Here is a 23,306-nt window from a genome sequence, read left to right on the forward strand (position 1 = left end):
AAGCTGCTGAAAACAATTTTCGGAGCTATGATTAGTCCATGTGCTTCAGCTGCTTTTACAGCAAAAACTTTCCCAAGCACGGGACGGATGATACACTTACGCTTGGTCACAGATGGTGAAAAAGCCGGCTGACTGCATGCAAAGGCAGAGTGCTAAATTTCAGATTTTCAAACAATTTTATCAAAGCAGGCGATGGTGTCAGTGCACGTAGTGCGCAGTATTTTTTAAAAACGGAAATGTTCAAATTACGCCGAATAAGCCACCTCGATTTCAGGAGTTACCGGAGTTTTATGTTTTCAAAAAGCAATAACCAGTGAGCACTTGCATTTGCTTATTGGCGGCATAACCGACCACAATGGCCTAGCAGCCATTAAGCCCTTTAGTCCCATTTGGTCCTTTTCTAGCGTCCTTAAACCGTTTGCACCGTTCAAGCGTGCCACTGAGAGTAAGCATCATTACTGTGCACTGTCTTCGAAGTCTTCTTTAAATTTGACTAGCTTTTTTTCTTTCACGTCCCTTTAGCTTTTTGACAGCGCAATGTTCTGCGATGTCACGCGCAGCCGTGTCTGCCATCTTAATTAGCCACTGCCTTAGGAAGCCTGTGCAATATGCAATCACGGACACTCGAAACATATCAGCAAAAAAAGCGGCTCGCGCCAAGTTGTTTGCAAGTAAAAATATGACAAGGCATTACTGTTTGAGTTGAACAATCCTCGTACTTCGCCTCAAGCAACGTCAGGGAGAAATACCCTGACGCACACGGTTGCCGATGCACACAGAGGAGCCCAAGCAAGAGCGCGTCCTTCTCACACGACAGGTGCAATTTTATCAGCCAGACTTCGTCGAAAGCAAACAGTAGCGTCAAATGATACACACTGTCGTTCCGCGTCGCTGGCTCCAAGAGCAGCGTAGGCGCTCACTGCAGCTCTGCGCCTTCTTTTTTCTGCGAGGTAAGTTCAAGGACTGAGTAACATTCTTATGGGGCTGTGCCTGTGTGCGCAAGGTCTAATTATAGGATTTGTTTGCGACGGCCCGACGAATAATTTCATGCTTTGTCCTTGGACACTAACCTCTTTCCAGGCACGCGGACCGGGCTGCTGCGAGTTACACCAGCTGTTCGCATATCGGTGATCACGACAATACGGTTCTTCATCACCTCTAGGGCCTCGCAAGGGCACGTCCACAGGGCTTAAGTATATGCGTAAGCCTCGCGAGTGCTGACAAGCACACCATCGCCTCACTGCAGAGATGCTCAGATACGTGCCTCCGGACCAGCTGGTAACGCGCTTACGTTTCAGAGAATGACCTTCTACATGGATGACTCGGTTTGCACGCAGTTGAACCCCTTTGTCTCAAAGTGAACAAAGCGACGCCGCTGCTCCTACGATGGCACTGAACTTCATTCCAGCCATCTGGCGTAGGTTTCCGGTTGAATTTGTCTCTGAGAGAGTTTGAGAACAATGCAACACTATAGCAGTTACAAAACACGAAGCTGGGAAATTTCCCGTTGATTTATAAATGGAGCCCTTGAACTGACAACCAAAAAAAGTACAATAAACGAGTGCTACACGCAATCCCGGATTTAATACGCGAAAAATAGGCATTTGCGCAGCAGAAACAATGTCTACCAGGAAAGTAGATTGAGGCACTCAAAACATCAGCGGAGACAGGTCGTCGCAGTATATTGCAAAGCTGTTTATAGCCCTATATTACTGTTTATCGCACTATAGAACTTCATCTTCGTGCAAGCACATGTAGAAATTGCGTTTTTTTTTATTCGAGAAGCGTATTTTACCTTTACACCTTCAAATATAAGTGAATTATACAATACTGCGTTATAATCAGTCGTTTAGGAAGACAAAGCAATCATCAAGTACAGAAAGCGTGAATATACGCAGAACATGATATCGAACGGCTGATGAACACAAAATTGCGGGCATTCGAGCAAGCTGAGGGGCGAATGCGGTGGTACGAACCTAAAATCGCCGTGTCAAAAGGGACCGTCTTCACACAAGGAATTTTAAAACTCGTGCTTCTTGGTACTAGGGAGCACTTGGGGGAATACTGAACGCGGGTTATGTTGCCTGATGCCTGGAATTACTCTCAGCGTACAAAGGTAGGGGTAAGAGGACGTGAAAAAGGCTGAAGAATAGGGAAGTTTGTGGACGAAGTCGTAGCGGGCACCAAGATTATATTTACAGTGCCTTGCGTTAGTTTTGGGTTAGCGTCCCGCAGTGCACTGAAAAGAAGTAAGATTGGCTGGATTGTTCGCATAAAGGTGGTGGTGGTGGTAGTGGTTTTATTAAAAATAATAGTAAAAAGGAAGGAATAGATTTTTGCTAGCCCCGGCATCTGCCATCGATACTGAAGCACCTGAGCTGGGGCAGCGGAAATAAAGGACAGCAGGCAGCATGGAGAAATGAAATGAAAGAGGTGAGGGGACAGGAATAGAGGACAGGGGGAGAGGTCGGTCTGAGCTGTGGTGCCCTGGCCTGAATCTCTTTACTGGCAGGTGGGAAGACGGAGAGAAATGCATTTGATGGGTGGTGATGTGCGGAAAAAAGAGGTGGAAACTAAATAAAGACTAATGCGTTTGATCTCAAACGCACATCGAGACTAGCGCTGCATAAGCCACTGGCCTGGTTTCGAAAGTTGTTAAGGCTCTAGCTAAGCGGCCAGTGCAAGGTTCATGGTCAATGACCTGCTTTCAGTGTGTGCCAAGGATGTGACCAGCACCAGTATATGCAAAGAGTAATTACGCAGAGCATCAGCCTCATGTATGTCATAAGGAGTACAGATTGGAAACTCTCAACGCACAATTGAATAAAGACATCGCCGCGTGCTATATATTCAACAATGTAGCTTTAGCTGTCAACATTTCATTTGTTGCTGTCTTTAATCATCTTATAACGCTAAAAAATTTTTGTCATTCATAGAGGGCAACGAATTTTCCTAGTTCATCGGTCTAGTGTGCACCTGAAAATTCTCCACCTCGCCCTAAGCTACTTCCAATAATTTGAACACCAGCTCTTAGCATGGTTTTGCCGGACAATCTAGGACGTTGCCAGCCGGCATCTAAATTGGTCTTTGCGAGCTTTTTATGGTGGTTTTGTCCCGCTCATCGTCCTAAGCCTTAGAGACGCGTTCGGCCCTCTTCCCGCGATCGCATTCTGTCCCGCAGTGCCTCCGTTCCCAAGTTATTGGGCACTTGTTTGCTGCGTTATCAAGCCAGTGTCACATACTGAAATATGAAGACCTCATGCAGTAACTGCAGCAGTGCTTCTGCCGATCCCATTGATAGGGTTATTTATACAAACACCGCTTAAACGCACCTTCTGTAGGCTCGCTGCAATACCAAGCGGTCTAAGGTGTCAGCCACGCTGGTGTGATTCCGAATCCCACTCTGGACGCACGGAAATTTCTTCTCCGATCTGAAATCATGTTGCGTTCTTTCTTATTTTTTGAAAATACGTGGCCTCATGATAATAGCGTTGCCAGCCGCAACTCATTCTGTGCATCTATGTTACAAGTGCACAATCGGGAACTCCTTCCTTTTCTTCTGGTCGTTATTTCGTCTCCTTACGAGGTTTCGCGCCTGGTCCACTGTGATAATTCACTAGTTAGCGCTGTCATCACTGTAAGGCGCTTCGGTTTTGCATTTAGAGGATCGACGAACGTGCCCAGGATTTTAGGCCAGGTGGCTATAGTTCCAAAAGCAACGTGTGTGTACCAATCTTTGTTTATTTTTGAAAAGAAAAATATAGGAGCTGTTTCAAAATGTTCTGGAGGCTTTCAACAAAGCAGCTTTGGTGCATCCTAACGTTTACGAATAGTTTATTCAGTTCAAACGTAGCTACACGCCGCTTCAAGGCCAACCCCGATATGGGTGGCTTTCAACAGGTAAAACTCTAATGGCGCATTATAGTTCATTTTATCTTCACATAGTGGAGCCTCGCATCAGGCTATGAATGACAATATCATGTCATGATAATGTGAGAAGAACATAATGAGGAAAAAAAAACTGATGTTGCGAGCGTTGAATGCTGGCAATGACTTTGGATGATGGGACAAAATATCAGTCTTATGAAAGGCTCTGTGGGGCGAGAACGTCCTCCACACTGTAGGACTCCAGCCCACGCCTATTTTGCCATGCATTATCGATCTTGCCATTACAGTGGCGTTTGCTGCGTGTCACAAAAGGCAATGACACAAACGAGAAGACAAGTTATGCGTCTTTTCAAGGGCGCCTATTATTTTTTTGAGAACACAGCGCTTGCAGACAAAGGACCAGAACAAGAAGGACACACACCTGCGCGAAGGACACACACATAGCGCAGGTGTGTGTCCTTCTTGTTCTGGTCCTTTGTCTGCAAGCGCTGTGTTCTCAAGATGTACCCCAACCAACTCGCCCAGCAACAAACCTTGCGCCTATTATTGACTGGGATATGTGTTGTGCGCATTTGATACAGAAGTTGTGACCGTACGTAGCGCGCAGTGCACTGAACGCCTCCCAAAGCTGTTTCAACGTTGCGTGTGTGTGCTTGATGTCCACCACCTGAGTCGGGGCCCTGCAAGCTTAGCAATATTTTACAGCCGGTAACACTTCCAGTCACTTCTAGCAGGTTGCACCAGCTGCCAACGATGCAGATATCTTCTCTGCTTGTGTGCTGAGTATTGAGGCACATAACAGACTCGGTAAAAACAACCGACATGTAACAAAACAAGCCACCACAGGCATGCAAAAAAAAATCCGGTAAATGGTGCGTAAAAACATGCAAACGCACAGTGTCCTGAAAGCAGACGCGTAATGCAAGGACTTTATGTAATGTATTTCATGAATAAAAGGATGAAGTTATACACGATTCGGCATCTGTGAATCATTATTCAGTCCAGTTAATTATGTTGCGTACAATGGAACCGAAGTAATTTTTCTGTAACATGGCAGACGTGGAAGTTCCTTGGTTTTCAACGAGTGCTTGCTTCGAGCTGTTCGCTCAAATACGATGAGAGAAGAGATAAAGTATCTTGGTAACCATGCACGCTGTGAATTCTCAGTAAGAGAGCACTTTTTAACAATATAACTGTCTTCTAGACATGCCTTGTTTTCCAGTTGGCTAGGATCAGAGCATTCCCAGCGCCGTCCAGTGCGGCGCACTGCGAGAACCATTGTGGTTGCATTGTGGCCAGGGCCACATCAACCACTGTAGCCGGAGTGAAGCTATGTCTTATCCAGTGTGACCCAAGAATTTCGAACGTGGCTCATTCCAGAGCACTCAGTAACTGCTCCAACGCGTTCCAGCGGATCCTACAGAACTCTAGTATACGTGACAGGAAAAGCCATTGTCGGCAACATAAGTGTTTCGCCGTGGAACTACAGGATAAGGTTAGCTTTTTTTTTTCCAGATTAGGAATGGACAACTCTGAAACATGACAGGACTTTCTTAGCATTAATAGACTGTAATTGGGCAGAACAGCTTCGCGTAAAGCTATTCAGTGAAAAATTATTTCGGCGCTTCCTCTTTGCGGATCGCAGGGATGACAACTTTGGGGTGAGCTGCGGAAGGAAGGAACAGTTAGAAACAGAGCAATATGAAATCGGTGAAAGCCATGCCAGTAGATAGGCAGTGTATTTAAAGTACACTCTAAACACGAAAGGAGTAAGAATGGAGCAAGCTGTCTTCTAGCGCACTCATTTTTGCACAAAGGGTATGCGCTAGAGGACAGTTCAATCCCTGTTTCATTCCCACGCAGACGTATGTGTGCTTAGTGTTTAAGACATCGGACACCAAACATGCAACACAAGCGTGCATCATCTCCGAACTACAAGAACGCAGGATTGGTGGCATCAGACGTGAAAACACTGTTAATCTGAGGCGTGCCGCAAGGGTGTAATTTGAATTTGTTTACACCACCGGAGGTTCTTCAACGTGCATCGTAATCGTCATATGTTGCCTTTTTTTGCGCTTAAACTCCATAAAAATTTGGCCGCCACAGCCGTGTTTGGATAAGTGACCTTCACGGCTCTTCGCGCTTTCAGTGTCATTAGCATTGTTGGCATGCAGCCTCCGAAACAGAGACGCGGCAATTGAACCATTTGCCTCAAGAACTGGAAGCAGCGCTCTCCCGTGCACTTTGGCTTTTTGAAGTTTTCTTTTTGACGATGTCAGCTTCTTTAGAATTGTGCCGTGCGCATGTAGGCTCCATAGCTGCCCTTGCCGTGCGTAGGGTTGCCTCAATGCGTACCATCCCCGCCGGCTGGATGGTGCGAGTGCGAGTAAAAATAAAATAAATGTCTCGTAAATCTGTCAAGATAGAAGTTCAGAGTAGCCACTAAGTAGCCAGGGATCCAACCTGCAATTTTCATCGTCAGACAGGTTAATAAAGAAGCTAATTTGGCGCGGTATAGCCACCAACGGCAACCCTGTCTCCATGTCGATTTTGTTGGTGTCAAAATACGGTAACGAATTCTGATTGAACTTTTTATATCCGTTTGGAGCCTTAATAAATATCTGAGCTACTCTTTTGATGCAAGGAGCACTCTGGATAAGATATTCAACACAGTCTACTCGTAGAGCACACTTTATCGCGGCTAAACGTGGTGGTTATCATAGTGTTGTTATCATCATTCTCATGCCGCATATTTCAGCTCCTGAGTCTTGTCACCTTCATGGAACTCTAGCCGGTGTTGAACCCATAAGATTTACACTTACACATGCTAGTTGAAAGCCCCATCAGGCAGTAGCTTACTTACGGCTTGATTGCGACTGTGTATGCTTACTTCCTTTTTATTGTTCGTCAAGCACGATATGTTCTTAAGATCCATATTTCCTAATCTTAATCAGCTACAAAATGGTGCCACCATACCAGTCCTCAGTACCGCTCTCCACAGTCGCGCCACTGATATTAATATCACCGCAAAAATCCTTATCTGCGGTACTGCCTGAATTGGTTTTTCTCATCCCTGCTTAACTTCCAGAATTGCGTTGAGACATTTTGGCGGCCTACTTGGTTATGAAAATTGATGAAGCAAACAGAGCCATCCGGGACACACACAACAGGACGAAGAACGGAACGAACATAGCGCACAGCAAGGAGAGATCAGATTAAGCGTTGCCATAGGTCGCCACCAAGGGTCTGCCTGTGTTTCCTCTTATAGTTTGCATACATGCTTTGACTAGTTTAGAGTGCATCAAGTGAATTGTCACGAGGTAAATGGGTTCTGTGAAGAGGGGTCAGATTGGCTTTACAATTCTGTCATGAAAGCAAAGCTTCACAGAAAAATTTGACTCGACACTCACGTTTGTGGTCAATGAAGGTAAGCGTTCATGATGTGCAAACTTAATGCTTCTTCACATCTTAAAAGGCTAACTTCTCATCCTCCTTTCTAATAATAATAATAATTGTTTTTTGGGGAGGGAAGAAAATGGCCCAGTATTTGTCTCATATATCGTTGGGCACCTGAACCGCGACTTAAGGGATGGGATAAAGAAGGGAGTGAAAAAGAGAGAGGTGCCGTAGTGGAGGGCTCCGGAATAATTTCGACCACCTGGGGTTCTTTAACGTGCACTGACATCGCACAGCACACGGGCACCTTAGCGTTTTACCTCCATAAAAAGCAGCCGCCGCGGTCGGGTTCGAACGCGGGAACTCCGGATCCTAACCACTGAGCCACCGCGGCGGTGAATCCTCAAAATGAAAACGGGGTAGAAAGGAGGGCCCCGCCGCGGTGGCTCAGTGGTTAGAGCCCTCGGCTACTGATCCGGAGTTCCCTGGCTCGAACCCTACCGCAGCGGCCGCGTTTCGATGGAGGCGTAATGCTAAGGCGCCCGTGTGCTGCGCGATGTCAATTCGCGGTAAAGATCCCCAGGTGGTCGAAATTATTCGGGAGGCCTCCACTACGACGTCCCCAATAGCCTGAGTCGCTTTGGGACGCTAAACCAAACCAAAATGAAATGAAAAATTCATTCATTCATTCATTCATTCATTCATTCATTCATTCATTCATTCATTCATTCATTCATTCATTCATTCATTCATTCATTCATTCGCTACCTGGTAAACGCAAGTTAAACGCACTAGATGTGAAAATGTTACCAGGCGACTATCAAAGATGCTAGGAATTAATAAAGTGATAACTGGTAGCTGATTCCCACCCACTGTACTGACGCCGATGATTGAGGCTGTTAAGCCCGGGATACATGCGACGTTTTTTCCGACGATGTTCGTGCGGCAGAAAACGTCGTGGCTTCGCGACGCCCGGCCGGAGATACATGGAGCGAAAAAGCGGCAGCCCGCCGCCGCGTATCTCTCAGCGCGAAAGCAATATGATCAACAAGAGGCAAATACCATTGAGCGAGGAGCTGTTTGAGAGCAGCGACGCTGACTCCTTATTCAGAATAACGAAATTGTTCATTTAGACACCACTGTACTGATTGCAGGACGCGTGCATAGATATCTACAAGGTTTTGCGTGCTCGAATGCATGCGGTCGCGTACCTTTCGATGCCCGCTAAGCCGTGGCTACCATCGGCTGCGGTTTTCTTCGGCACCTTCGCTTCAGGGAGGAAAGGTGGTCATTTCGATCCAAGATTCGGTCGTGTTCTTAAAAAAAGTGACATTTCATGTCTCGTGAAGCGTTTATTTTCACAATAATAACATTTCCGTGCAATAAGCACACCAGTGCTCGTCGGCCATGGCGGCCATGTTGGCGGCGGAGGCAGCCAAACCGGAAGAGCGGGCTTTCTGCGCTGCTATTGGCTAGCTCCGGCTGCCGCTTCCGGTCTCGCCGGACGCCGCGCGTCAATATCTGGCGGGGCCAGATGGGCGGTGGCGGGCGTTTTTTTCGAGGCCGAGCGTCAAATGTGCGCCGTCGGGCGAAAATCGCCCAAACAACGCTCCATGTATCCCGGGCTTTAGGCGTATAGCTGCGAGTGAAATTCGCAACATATTCGAGAGTATGTCACAACCCGAAAACGCAAAACCGAACAGAGAGGCACCATTCTAGTTCGCCTGTTTTTTTGCTTATGGCTTCGACTTGGGCTTTGGGCTTTGCTACTGCGCACTGCCTGATGTTGTTGTCATGGTCTCACCTCCTTGGCGCTGCGAGCTGGCAAGTTAACATCCTAACGTTGTTAACGATCTCGCTTCTTGTAGACTTCGCTTTCTACGGCATTCGAGGCGAGTTCGCGAAGTTCTTCATCAGGGCACTGCTTCCAGATATTTGTCCTCTTTACGACAGAAGGCGGCGACTGAGTGGTGGCATGCTCTCCGACCACGCATCGCTCAGCGCTGTGACCTATTGACGTCAGGGTAAATTAGAAGCCCAACGTTGGTAAACCGGCCTACCTTCCGTCACGCTGCAGGCGCTGCAAAAGGACAACATAAACGTAAAGTAAAGAACTGAAGAAGCGAACAGAGCGAGACACGCGCTGCTCATTTCTTCAATGTCGTAACGTTACTTGTGCACTCGCTTCAAAGCTATGGCCCACCTACACCAACGACCAGCCATTCTGCTGAACATATATGCCGCGGATAGCTGGGAATGTTCTTGCGGTCGCACATGTCGTGCGCCTTGTTACAGCTGTCGGAGGGCATCTCCGCCGCCGCAGCGCGAACGTTTCGCGCTGGCCGCAGTCGTCTATCGTTGAGAGGGAGAGGGAGAAAAAACTGCGGCGCGCGAGAAACGACCACGTTCCGGCATTCGCGTCCGGCCTGTGGGTGGAGCTGTCCGGGAAAATCGAACACCAGGCGATCGCCTCTGGTAGCTTTCGACGAGCTCGAGATCGATAATCGAAGGAACTCCGCGCGTCACGCAGCTGGCGTCGTTGACGCAACGCGCAAACGCTCGCCGACGCCGTTGCGGCAGCCGCTTCCTGGCTACGTTTCCTAGAAGCTCCGCAGGGGAATTGCCCGCAGTGATACAACGTTTATGGGCTGTAGGGCAGCAGGGCTATTGTTTCAATCCACCAATCTTTTGTAATTATCATTGATGTAAGCGTAGAATGATAGACCGCAGCAACCTTTTCTCTGCTACATGCAGGCATTTTCACCTGCCAAAATGAAACTAATGGATCGCGAGACCAGTGCTGCAGTAACGTTTTATGGGCAGTCAGTCTTTCACAAGTGCTCTGATTAGTTCCGACGGGGTAGGCTCTACTGATTGCTGTCCAGTTGAGGTCACATCACGTAAGTTGCACAATACTCTGCCTACGAGGCACTGGAAGATACAATCACTTCCATGTTCTGTCGGAGTCGTGTGGCATGCTAGGCCGCATGCGTATTGTGAGCACTGTTCTAACTAAAAAAAAAAAAAGGGCGCTGTTTCCTAGTATGAATTCGATCTTCGGTATTGACGTCTCTAATATAAAACATTGCAGCGGGAAAAGTAAAAAACAAGGCCTCAATAATATCGGGGCGAGATTCTTGTCTAACCTATTACAAGTTCGCACACCCTTCCTTGAGCAGAGCTGCCGTAACAATCTGCAAAGGGGTGTGGCCGTGGAGGAATACGGGTGTCAAAATTCGTAATTACATCGAAGCAGTTCGTAACCACTGGAATGCCACGTCGCTGCCACCGAGTGGAAACATGCCTGCTGTCATTGGTCATTCAGGGCACGACTCCCAGCGCACTGATCGCAGCAAAAAAGCATGCCCCGAACGAATTAGTCGATGGCGGCCGAACACACTCCCGAGGCGCAACATCTGGATCAGTCGCCAGCGCTGAGGGACTTTTTCTGCTCTTTCTTTTCTCTTCTTGTCTTGTGTACCGTTACTGCTGCACTTCTTTCTTCTTCCGTTCTCGTTTGCGGCGCGCTCGGTGAATAGCTCGACGTCGGCGCTGCGCCGTGATTGGTGTGGCCTCGTAAAATCAATGTGTGTAGTTACGTGCCTGGCGAAGGAGCGCCAGACCCTTCCACTTCGGCGGGCCCCGGTCGCGATAATTACGACGTTGTAGGTCGGGTGATTAATTAAGTCACCGCGTGCGCGCCACGGCAGCGTCTCAGGAGGAGGGCTGGGAAAAAAAAGGGAGCGGACAGCAGCGGGCGCGAGCGCGCGCGCGCCAAGCCGTTAGCCTTCCGTCTGAATGACCGGCCGCTGCCCGGAGCAGTCAGTCGACCACATGGAGTTTGGTATTTTCTTTCGGCGTCCTTTCTCGTGTTATGGTCGTCACCGCCGCCTGGTTCCGGAGACGCCTATCGAACGCCGGCTCTCTTATCGCGGCGGCCTGTGTTGCAGTCCGGGCTATGAAATGCCTGACCGGACCGGCGCTCTCGATCGTCCCTGCATCGAAAGTTAAAAGTGCCGCGCGTCCAGTTATGCGCGGCGCGGCACGCCAAGCCATTCGGAAGCTGACCGGCGAGAAACAAGACCCCACCCGTAGCTCACTGCCCGGTAGGTCTCTCCCTCTCTCTTGCGGCGCGCTCCTCACTTTCTGTTCCGCTCGGAAGCGACCACGTTCATGCGGGAAGGAAATGCGCTTGACGTTTCCTTGATGAAAGTCGAGATAGGCCGTCGGAATGGCGAGCGAGTCTTTTTTTGCGGTCTGCGCCCTTTTACAAGCCCCATCATTAGGGTGCGCGTCACATTTGCCGGTGCTCGTTGTATCGCCTTGGTGCTGTCCACTTCACGCGTCCGGGGCGTGGAGTCGCCAAGCCAAGCTAGCTGACCGGAAGGAAGTGGCTAGAACCGGGACGTGCTCAGTGCGGTGAAGCTGCAACACCCAAGTCGAAGGCGGCAGAGGGGATCGGGAACGCGATGGAAAGGGCGTGACTGAAAGGTGCGGGTAACCAGTGGTCATGAAGTCTTCCTGCAGCGTCCGTGGACGCGATGCGAGGAAGCAAGCACACTCGTGAGTCGTGGATGGAAAACGTAAAAGAACAGACAACATACTTTATTTGTAAAGCATTTTATAATACAAACAACGTGACAGAACACCGCAATGTAATTTCCAGCGGGAGAAAACAGACAGGACGGGGGAGCCAGAAGAAACGAGTTGTGTCGTCAGGACGTTGAGTGTAGAGGGAAGAAGACGAACAGTGCGGCGACGTTGAGACAGAAGGGAGACGAAGAGGGAGTTGAGGAGAGAGCAAGTACTACGAGACAGGAAGGGAAAAGCCACAGGGAGAGACGGGACAGCTCAGGCGGGGACGGAGGGAGACAGACGTGGTGGTGCGTGGCCAATCTTGCAGTCCGGGAAGAAGGAGAGAAGACCCTAGAAGGCGCGGACAGATGTGGAGAAGACGGGGTGGACAGATTCTGCTTGCTGGCGGCGGCGGCGGCGGCGACAAACGCACATCACACTTGTGTGTCGGAGGCGGGTAGAGGGGAGACGAACGAAGAAGGCACATAAATAATAGTTATAGTCCTAACAAGATGACACATGATTTAGTGGTAGCCGTAGCCGTGGCCGTAGCCGTGGCCGTAGCCTCCTCCGTAGTATCCGCCGAAACCAACGGCAGCAACCTTAGCGACGGCGGGGGCAGCGACGACAGCGGGGGCGTGGTAAGCGGGGGCAGCGGCAACGGCGACGGGGGCGACGGCGGCCTTAACGGCGTGGGGGGTCTGGTAGACGGCTCCAGCGGGGTGGGAGGCGGCGGTTCCGGGCTCGTTGGTCTTCACGGAGGCGCGGAAGCCGTGGCCGTCGGCGACGTAGTGCACGCTACGGTGGCGGCCGTAGTTGTCGGTGAAGCTGTAGGATCCAACGCGGTTGTTGTGGGCATCAGCAACCTCGTGGCGGCTCTGGTGGTTACCGTGTCCATCGTTGACCTCATAGCCGAATTTGTAGGGCTGGGCAGCCTGCATCAAAGAAGAGGAAAGTGTCAGAGCAGTGGGGTGTCCTGAGCTATACGAACTACGTGGTCAGTTGTGCTGACCTGTTGATCTAATGCTCAGTCACCGCTGTGCTTTGTGTATAGAGACGAACCTCAAAATACTGATTTCCTGCTACTGTAACGTGAGCATCGTTGGCCTAAAAGATTGAGTGCCACTGTGGGATTCGTTTCACTTAAGTGTTAAAGGCACCATTAATGGCTTAGTTGTCTGAAATGTTTCCGACTCATCCAGGCCTGTCTGAAGCAGTAAAGTAAACCATTTGCCTAACAGCCCCTGTCATCAAACCTATGCTTGTTTCTTCGTCTTCAATTGCGGTGATCACTGACGCCCAATCGACGTTGCTCCTTTTAGGAATGTGAGCTGAGAGTGCTGATGCCGATACTTACATAAACGTCCTGGACAACGGCCTTGGCAACGACGGGGGCGGCAACAGCCTTGACGACAGGGGCAGCAGCAACAGCCACAGGGGCAGCGACGGCGTGTCCGTATCCACCGAAGCCATAGCCTCCGTAGCCTCCGTAGCCTCCGTAGCCGCCATAGCCGCCATAGCCGAGGTGGCCGCCGTAGCCGCCAACGGCGACAGCGGGGCCAGCGAAGCCGGCGTAGGCGGCCGAAGCCAGAGCCAGGACGAGAAGCTGCAGTAGCAAAGACGAGGGAGAAAGCGCGATGAGTGTAAGTTTAAAATGGTGCTAATTAAGCGGCATTTACTTATGATCCATATGAGCATACGGGTCTAAACTAGCCGAATTCCAATCTGACACTTCGATGGCGCATCACGTCTTAAAGACTTTGTAATTTCAGGGGATTATTATTTTTGGATAGCTCTTAGCCAGTAATAACGACTAATTGGAGCAGCTTTCCTTTCTTAAGGCTTTATGTTGATACTCTTTAACGTTGCGAGGGAAGAGCTCATTAAGTGCCACATATTCGCTTAGCTAGGCTAGAGAAGCAGCTGTCGGCCACGGCGGCCTGGACCAAGGGTCCGTCCTAGCGGGGGCGATCGGAATAATGCCTGGCAGCAGCGCCGCACAGCCGACGAGCCACCACCAGGCACCGTTCCTGCCGAACGCTGAGAGGGATCAGCTGTCGAGAGCACGGTATGGGACGTGGTCCGAAGCAACGCGTTATCCATCCAGTAGCGGCGGCGGCGACGGTGGCGTATTCCTGCGGCTACCGCTGGGGTAGAGCCGACCGTGGATGCAGACGCATGTGGTTCCTACCTGAGCGAACATGGTTTCCGAACTGCTGACCAATTCGAGTGTGGCTCTGGTCGGCCGTCCGGCGGATTTTATACCAGACGCGGGGCCTGACCTAGATCACCGGAAGGTCTGTCCTATCGTCGCTGGCCGCCGGAAGAGTTAGGGGCCGGCCTCGCCCAGAGACACCCTTGGAGAGTGAACGCGCCGTGGGGGGAGAGGAGGGGCTCGGACAGCGCTGGCGCGCCACTGGCCAGAAAGAAAGAAAATCGGGCGTCCAATCTATCTGGAAGCAAAATGGAACAATTGGCGGGTCCTGCCCCTTTCGCTAATCTCTCCCTCGCTTCGCGCCGGACTCCGTGGCGTGGTCGCCCGTTGCACGAGTGCATAACTGGGAGTGGGGCGAGCGCGGTTGTCCTTTTCAAGGACGCGGACGCCTTGCTCGTGCAGCACGCTGGCCGGCGGACCACTCGGCGCCTGCTGCCCCCCTCCCCTTTCCGACAAGGCTGTCTCTTGTTTTTGCTCCCGGCGCCCACTAACGGGCCCTCGAATCGCCCCGGGCGCGGTTTTGTGCCTTAGTTTTCTCTTATTTTCATCTCTCTAACCTACAGCCCCCCCCCCCTTTTTTTTTTCTCTGCCCACGGCTGTGTCGACGGCCCGTTCCTGCTGCGGCCTGCCTGCGTGCGAGCAGCCCTCCGGAGTTACCCCCTGGCCACTGCCCGCGCTGTTATCAGTTATCAGCCGCCCAGCTATGCGGCTCCAAGGGTGGTGCCCAGTGTGAGACCATGAAGTCCGCCGTGCGCGCCTGTGAACAGGCTGGACGCTCTGCGGTGCGCCGGGAAACGGGCTCGCTCATGCGAGGAACGCGAGACATTTGCACTTTAGTCTCCGCCGCAGCAGTGGTGCGCGGCACTGCGGAGGCCAATTAAAGCGACAACGGGCAATCTAAGTCAACCTACGTACGCGTCTTGACGTTGCTGGCTCGGATGCCTCGGCTCACAGAAGTACAGAATGCCGCTGTTTTTCAGATGGGGGCTGTAAAGGCTTTGGTCTTTTGAAGTGCATTATAGCATTTAATGCTTTATTGTTTTAGCGCAGTTAATTCGTAAACGCTGTTTATGAGCACTTTGCCACCTTGCAGGTAAAGGCCGAAGAAACGCCAGATAGATTGATCGGCTCTAACGGCCTCAGTTTTGTGCTACCGGCAGCACTGAGAGAAGCTACCACCGATAACCGCACAGTGCATGGCCCTATGCGGTATTTATTACAGTGAACTGTGCAGTCTTTCAGCACCAAAATGATAATTTTCAATTTGTCCCACCTTTTCTAGCTTACCCGCTTATATCACACCCGCAACACTGTTTATGTTCTCTCTCTACAGAAGCCCGTAAGAAGCCGAGCTCTCTATTAGCCGCCTCCTTCTGTCGGCGTAAGTGTGTAAGCGACAAACAGAAACCAAAGCTGATTAAGCATGAGCGCGTAAAAGCATCTCCATCTTTAGCGGCGTTTTTGCTCCAGCTTCCCAAAGAGGGTTGTTTGCATAGCGGTACTCCACGCCTCCGTGCGGGAGTGCTGGAAGCAGCACTCTCCGAACCGGAGTTGTTGAGGGTGCTAAAGAAACAAAAATGTAAACCAATAACATGCAGAGCTGCGTTAGTGCTTGCGTTCGCTCCAGTTACTGTAAAGTGGCGGTGAGCGAAAGCAATCCTAACAAAGTAAGAAGCAAAACAGCGAGAGCACTTAGAGAACCGCGCATGTCCATATGCGTCCGTATGTGCATCAGTGGGCGCCCAGGAAAGAATCACAGAGGATTACGAGGAAAGCGCTCCCCAGCCATACAGTGCAGGCAGTGGCGTGCCTACTTTTAGCGTGCGTGTCTGCAAAATCTAGCGCCATACGCTCTCGAATCAAGGCGCGTGGAAGTGCTTCCAGGGGAGAGCGCCGTTCAGAGAGCGACCGCCCGCAGAGAAACACACACCCGTGAAAAAAAAAATAAGAAAGAAAACGCTTGCGAGGTACGTCTAGGAGGACTTTATTTTGGTGTAGAAATACCCTAAAGGTGTAGCCTGGCCTCGGCGCTGTTCAGATGGGCATGTATTCAACGGGCAGAGGGTAGGATGGTTATCCCTGGTACCGTCCGGAGAGGAAGTCACCACATGAAGGTGAACTCAGAGTGGCCGCATGCGGGTGCTCAAGTTTAAAGAAAGATACAGAACGAAGGCTGCCGGGTTCTCATAAATCAGCGTTTTCTCGTCGTTGGTACCAAGCCTTTAGACGCGCTGGTCGTCAGACAAAGTGGCGGTATTTTCATCACTTTAAATTCTGGCTGCGTCTGCAGATGCAAACATTTGGCGTACTTAAGCAAGCTCACACTACGAATGTGTAATATCTGCTTGGCGTGCATTCAGTACCAACATTTCACGTAATACTCAATGGAAAAACTACACAAGATACACCGCTCCAAGTGCGGCCAGTACGGCAGCTTTTTAACATCTACTATAACAGCAGACGAAAACAGGTTCCGTTTTGAGTTCACTTCTACTCCGCTCTAGCCGAATGGCTTACATCCTCATTCACGACAGACGCACGCTTTCTAACATCACGGCGATCCGCTTATGGTACAGGGAAGCGGCTGGTTTCCGAAAAAAAAAAGAAAAGCATTCTCCTTCGCAGTCAACTAAGTTTTTCTGTGAATTCCATTTTATTCTTGTCGGAGCGAGACAGGTGGGCGAGAGATTAATGGCCTCTTGCTCAGGGCGTCAACGGCCGGTCTCTTCCCTGTTGACTCGTCGTACACCGGAGGGCACGCGTCCGCCACGGATGTCGTTGGCTTCAGCGACGCACTTCGCTTCCTTCATTTGCGTCCTGGGGCTCGCACTACCTTCTTTGGCTGTGCGTGACCGCATTCCTGGTCCCGAAGCAGTTCTTTTTTATGTAAATTCTTGTCAGCGCGCTGGCTGAACCGATTTTGATTGTTTTAAACGTAGAGCCAGTGAGCTTCAAACTACGCAATGATAGAAACATATGAGATCGCTGAGAGTTGTGTATATAAATAGGTGAGCGTGTGTGATGGCGCCCTTGTTAAAGACGGAAGTCAGTTCACCATGCCGGCACGTTTACGCATAAGCAAGGAACAAAGGTCACGAGCGAAAGAAAGAAATGACTTTCATTCAACCAATTCAAAGCCACAAATGATCGCCTCTTTTCGGTCCTTATGCAAAGGTTTTATTGAGGAAGGCCCGTACGTGGAGGTATACGTCGCATTAGAGGGTGAGATAAAAAGCGAGAGAGAAAACATCCTTCAATCGAGCACCATGAATGGTGTCGCATATCTACAAGCGTCATTACTCGCCTAAGCATTATCTAATGCGCCGTCTCAGAATGCATAGACGAGTAACTAATCTTGCCTGCGTAGCAAACGTGGTAAACCGCCACCTTTTCATTTTTCTTGTTCTTTAGAAAGTAACGTAGGGAACTCGGATGTTAAAAGTACAGTGTCGGTCAAAAGTTCCCAGGCCACGGGGTCTACTTTTCAGCAGTACAGTCAGGCAGTTACGACATCCCCGTAGCCCAGATTATCTGTAGAGGGTAGAAGCCGTATCGTTCTAACCCCTGAGAACTTTGATAGCTTCATCGGTATCTTAAGTGTCAGGATATCCCGATTAAAAACAGACCCTGTGGCCTGGGAACTTTGGCCAACCCTGTGCGTATTGATTTAAAGGTGCACTAAAGAGGAATCAGAACTGGTCTTTTTTTACCGCGGAAGCTCTATGTACACGTTCCGGGAATTCTTAGAAACTTAGAATTATTGTCCTGTGCGGCCGATTGCCCTAATTAAATCGGATTAAACGTCCCGGCTCCCGCCTTTTCTTGAACCCAACGCGGTAGGTAGGCGGAGTCAAGCAACGCGTGGAGTGCCTTTCAGCCAGTCCAGTCGCGGCTTCGCTTTCGCTTTTATTTTGTTTTTTAGCTTTCTGTGAATAAACAGTTTCAGTCGCAGACAACATAGCCGAAAATTAGGCCCGCGGAAATAAATATACACGTGGAATCTTTGATTTACGTATCACTCCGCCGATGCCAGAGCGGCAAGCCGCCACGGGACTGGCTGACGCGTTGGTTGACTCCTCCTATACCTACCGCGATGGGTTCCAAAAAAAGAAAAAAGAAAGCGGGAGTCGGGACGTTTAATCCAATTTAATTAGGGCAATTGACAGCACAGGACAATAATTCGAAATTTCCAAGAATGCCCGGAACGTGTAGATAGAGTTCCCGCGCTAAAAAGACGAGTTCAGATTCCTCTGTAGTGCATATTTGAGAGCATGACTGGCAGGCAATGAAAAGTTCAAAGAACAAAACAACGATTTATATATTTCTCAATCCATACAGCACATCAATCCCTTTGACTGCAAAACGCGAACGCCAAAGAAACCTGGAGTTCTGAACACGTAAGCGCTTATTGTGCCACTGAGGCAGTTCGATGCTTTATGCACTGCAGAATTAAGTAATATGCAAGTCAGTTGGGTCATGTCAGAATAGGAAGAAGCGCTAAAAGATACTGCCAGCCCTGACTGAAGGCTACCGATTTCATTGCCAGAGGGTTATTTCACGGGAAGGCAGTAGCCGAAGAAGAATGGAGCTTCAGCTGCCCAATTGTTTTGTCTCCTGTGTCAGCGCCGTATCATGTTCTGAAGCTGACAAGAGAACGAAATATCAGAAATTGAAATTACAAGGAATTCTGAACGTGTTTACGGCAGTGTTGATATATTATCACTGATCTAAAAATAAAATTAGAAAAAAAACGGCAGTTTTTGGCGCATATACGCAAGTGGATAACGTCAACGTCCCTACTGTGAAACGATTTGTCCGCAAATTGATATTTTTGGAGGAGTTTCAACGTAGCTAACGCCATATTCTGTGAACAACAAGGATTGCTGCAGGCAACGCTGTGTTAAGGCTTTCGGTGTTATTTCAGTCGGACAGCGCGACTGCCTAAACGGTAAATAACAGCTTTCATCTCACATTTTATTGAGGTTTACTTATTATTTTGTAACAGGTCTGAAGATAGCCCCCCCCCCTTTTTTTTTCTTTATCTTGATAGAAAATTTTATGCAGCACGTACTTCTGCGTTTTCGGGTAAGCGAATAAATGTCCCTGATAGAATATCTGACTCTTCGCTGAGTTGACAGAAATATCCTGAATGAATTCATATCCGATGACACGGAAAGAAATGAAGTGCGTTATGATAGATTCAGGAATTCTTCAGCTGTCGAATTAACCGCATTGAATGAAGTGGCCTCCATCTCTAAGCGACTCGTTCATTATTTCGAGTAGGTTTTCATACAAGCAGATAGGGAATTTGGCTGCGGGAAATCAGTATGCGTAAGTACCTCTCTTGATGTAACGCATTCCGTATTGTAATGCCAACTAACGGTGCCTGCGAAAACGCTAAGTGTCTTTCTGCGAGCGCTCAAATGGACGCACTGAGAGTTGTTTATCTGCATCCGTTTTATTAATAACCAGCGCGGACGAGTTTACTGTAGCCTTCGCATGTCTTAATGAGAGTAATTTCGCTGGCGCCTTAAGGAACGAAACTAATCTGTTGCCTACATAAATACGCAAAACCGCAGCGAGTGGGCCATGATCGCTTTAGTTCGCGCTCATCAGCCTTACGATTTCGAGCACTCCTTAATGATCTCTGAAGGTCGCGTGATCAGTATACACGGACGTGGAAGGCATCTTTTCTAAGACAGCACGCAGCTGCCAACTTCGACGCGCTTCGCTGTTCGCACTGCCGCCGCTGTCACTCGGACGACATTGAACCGACAGTCTTCCAGCGTACTTCCTGAGTGCGTCGTTTGATGACCGCGGCGTTTATTGCTATCTCAGAGAGGACATTAACGCCATCAGTGAAGCGGCGTGGCACGCCTGCCCCCCCCCCCCCCCCCCAACTCTTTCCTTTTCTTTTCTTGTACCCTCTTTCACCCTTGGCTTCGCTCGTTCCTATTATACCACGCGGAACACACGACAGCCTCTCGCAATGGCTGCGCCGTAAATGCGCATAATAATTACACGCTCCTTTCAAGGCTTCTGCGGCCATCAATATGTGAAAGGGAACAGTTCCCAGTTTCGCACGGGCACTGCCGCGGGGCTCGGCGGCTGGCGTGGGCATCGATTTTTCCGCTTCCGGTGTCGGATGACCGGCAACGATCAGCCAAGGGGGACGGTCCCCCCCCCTCCGGTGCACTGGGTGGCCTAAGCGGGGCCGCGCAAGCTTCAGGCAGACTTGCGTTGGCTTCTGTGCGTGTTTTCGCACTAGCACGTGCGTGTACGGGCTTGTGAGTTCGAGTGCTTACGCGTGTGGACATCTACTTCGCTTCGAGTGAGCGCACAGTGAACGTTGTTGGAGCTGTAATTGTGAAGTTGTAAGGGGCCCAGGTGGACGAGCACGCACTCGGGACGTTTCGCGCATGTGATGCAAAAGTTCGAAGTGTGCTGTCGTTATGTAAAGCACCCAGCAGCTTCCCTCTATCGGCTCTTTTGAAAATCCCGTAGACACTCAGTGAACTTCGCAGGAACGGGTGTGTGTGTATGTGTTTGTGTGTATGTTTGCATGTGTGCATTGTGTGCGTACATGCGTGTGTGTGTGGGCATGTAGAGGGTGATTCGAATAATCGTGGTAAGTTTGTAATGAGACGGGGAGGAGGTTTAATTGTTCCAGGCATTTTCAAATTATATCTGCTTTCGCATTCTTACAAATAGGTTTTGTGCCAGTAGGCAACAGTGGCGTAAGCGAAAAATTCTCTCATGCGTTTTGAATAAGTGGCGGAGGCTTGCACGCACAATTATGACTTCAAATAGTTTTGTGATACTCTTACTTGGTACTTATCATAAAGAAAATCAGATGACAAGAACAGGCACAGCGTCACAGAGTTGGAATTTAGAATTTGTGTATAGAGCTCTCAACCAACTCACGTATACATGTCTTCAACAATCTATTCCGCCCTGTGTATCTTGACTCCCTATATAAATCCGGACCCCTTCAAGCATAAAAAAAGATGGTTGGTAGTGGTTTTTTTTTATTAAAATAATTGTAAAAAGGAAGGAAAAGATCTTTGCTGGCCCCGGCATCTGCCATCGATACTGAAGCACCTGAGCTGGGGCAGCGGAAATAAAGGATAGCAGGCAGAATGGAGAAATGAAATGAAAGAGGTGAGGGGACAGGAAGAGAGGATAGGGGGGAGAAATAATGTACACAAAAAAAAGATCGTGATTATACCCGCGGCAGTGCGGATGATCATCGCAACTGGTTCAAAGTACGCTTTTTAAATTGTTGTAATTACTTTCAATGCTGCTGTATGGCATTTATTCACCTTGAAGAACTGCACGGAAAAAAACACAAGCACGAAAGGAGAGAGGACACGAATAGAGCACGGTCACTTACAACCTATATTAAAAAGACAAATGTTTAGAGGAGTTCCCCAACGTGGAGTAGGTTTGCAATAAGGGAGTAATTAGTCGTTGGCATCCACCGATGCGCAGACATACGGCTTCAGAGGAAAGCTATACAGTTTCCACAGAGACTTCATACTTTTAAAGAAATTGGTCCTGGTCCGCGGTTCGATCCCGGGAGCACCGCTTCACCGGAGCAGTCACTGGGCTTGGATGGATGCCAGGCAGTAATTACTCCCGTATTACAAATCTACTCCACCTTGGGCTATTCCCCTGAGAATTTAACCACACATTGCCAACTTCGAGATATTGATCGATTCGCTCTCGTCCTGCCATATGATAGCCGCGTTAAGTGTACAAGGAGCTATGTTTTGGAGACGAAGTTATCTATTTGATGGGAGAGTTGTGTTCCTTGAAACAGTTTTAATTTTCTCACGTGGGTGAAACGCATGTCCGCTCTTGATGTTTGCGAATGTAGCGCAAAACATGTTTGTGATCTGTGGTAAACTGTCGAAACAGGCAATAAAGACAAAAATGTCCCGGTTAGCTCAGCTGGTAGAACGACTGCCCTGGTGAAGCGGTGGTCCTGGGTTCGAGCCCCGGACAAGGACGAATTTCTTTAACTACGAAGTTTCTGAGGAAACTGTGCATATTTTCTTTGTAGACGTATGGCTGCGCTTATGTGGATTCCAATGGGTAATTATACTTCCTTATTACTACATTAGAAAGGTTACAAGAGTCTTTTTATATGCTACACTACTACCAAATTATAAAAACACTGCCTGTAACGTTTCGAATAAATTTTGCAATTCTGCACTCTCTATGCGTGCCCTTTTTGCTTTCGATCTTGTTTTTTTTTCGCGCAGTTTTTGAAGATGAACGGGTCGCACCAACTAACCCGCCAAAACACACTGTCAGGCGTAGGTGTGTGTTTCTGTGTACGGCTAGAATAAGTGCTTTATCGTGTGGGAAATCTGTTGGCTCAGACATGAGTATGCTGCCGTGCCGTAAGTTCGTCGGCTGCGTCCTGAGAGCATTCGTGCTTTGATCCAGCCGCCCCACGTTTTTGGCTCGAAACTCCCGCATTCCTCCAACGCTGAAAGCACCACGCTCCGACTAAGCTGCATCCATGGTTGTCCCACAACGCGACTGCGGCGATGTGCCATATCACCTCTAGCCGCTGCATCATAACTGCAGCGGCTGCTGCAGCGCAGGCACGCCGGATGCTGCGCTGTCTGGTCTCGCAAGGTATTTCCTTGAGGAACATTGCCAGGTATTTTGCGGCGTCTTTTATCGACCCCGCGCCCGACCTGATGACGAAAAATTGCGAGGCGCGAGGCACGGGCAATGTGCATAGGGAGGAAGATGAGGGGGGGGGGTCACATGATTGCGGTCGCTCTGAAGCGCTATGATCACAACTAGAGTCACTTATTTCGTGACTCTAATCACAACTCTATGATCACAACTAGAGTCACTTATTTAGTGACTCTAATCACAACTAGCAGTACCCAGAGGAGGGAGCCTTAGATTTTACAGCTCATACCTTAAAATTTGCAGCTTATCTCGTCATCAAGAGTAGGTTCAAGTGTGAAATGCATTGCAGGACCGGCGTAGCACACTCTGTGAACGGCTTACAAATGGTGCTAGCCGAGCACATTGAATGGGTCTCCGTCAGGTCCCTTTGCTGCTGGACGTACCTCTGTTCCTCCCGGTTCTGTCTTTTGATCTGGGAAACGCATTCGGTCTTCCTGGATGCTTTCACAGCTTGATGTACCTTCGCCATGAGTCGCTTCTCCTTATCTGGCTGAACAACGCGCTCGGCTCCCCTCGC

General features: G+C 49.4%; 1 protein-coding gene across 1 annotated transcript; it reads right to left on the minus strand.

Moving 5' to 3' along the window:
• Positions 1–11,859: 11,859 nt before the first annotated feature.
• Positions 11,860–14,208, minus strand: LOC144125548 (uncharacterized). Its single transcript, XM_077659035.1, has 3 exons — positions 14,051–14,208; positions 13,217–13,465; positions 11,860–12,794 (listed from the first exon to the last, which is right to left on the minus strand). Exons 1-3 carry the CDS (start codon positions 14,060–14,062, stop codon positions 12,384–12,386), a joined length of 672 nt encoding a protein of 223 aa, XP_077515161.1. The 5' UTR covers positions 14,063–14,208; the 3' UTR covers positions 11,860–12,383.
• Positions 14,209–23,306: the final 9,098 nt, after the last annotated feature.

The sequence above is a fragment of the Amblyomma americanum genome, chromosome 3, assembly GCF_052857255.1.
Source record: "Amblyomma americanum isolate KBUSLIRL-KWMA chromosome 3, ASM5285725v1, whole genome shotgun sequence".
In the NCBI taxonomy this organism is placed as follows: domain Eukaryota; kingdom Metazoa; phylum Arthropoda; class Arachnida; order Ixodida; family Ixodidae; genus Amblyomma; species Amblyomma americanum.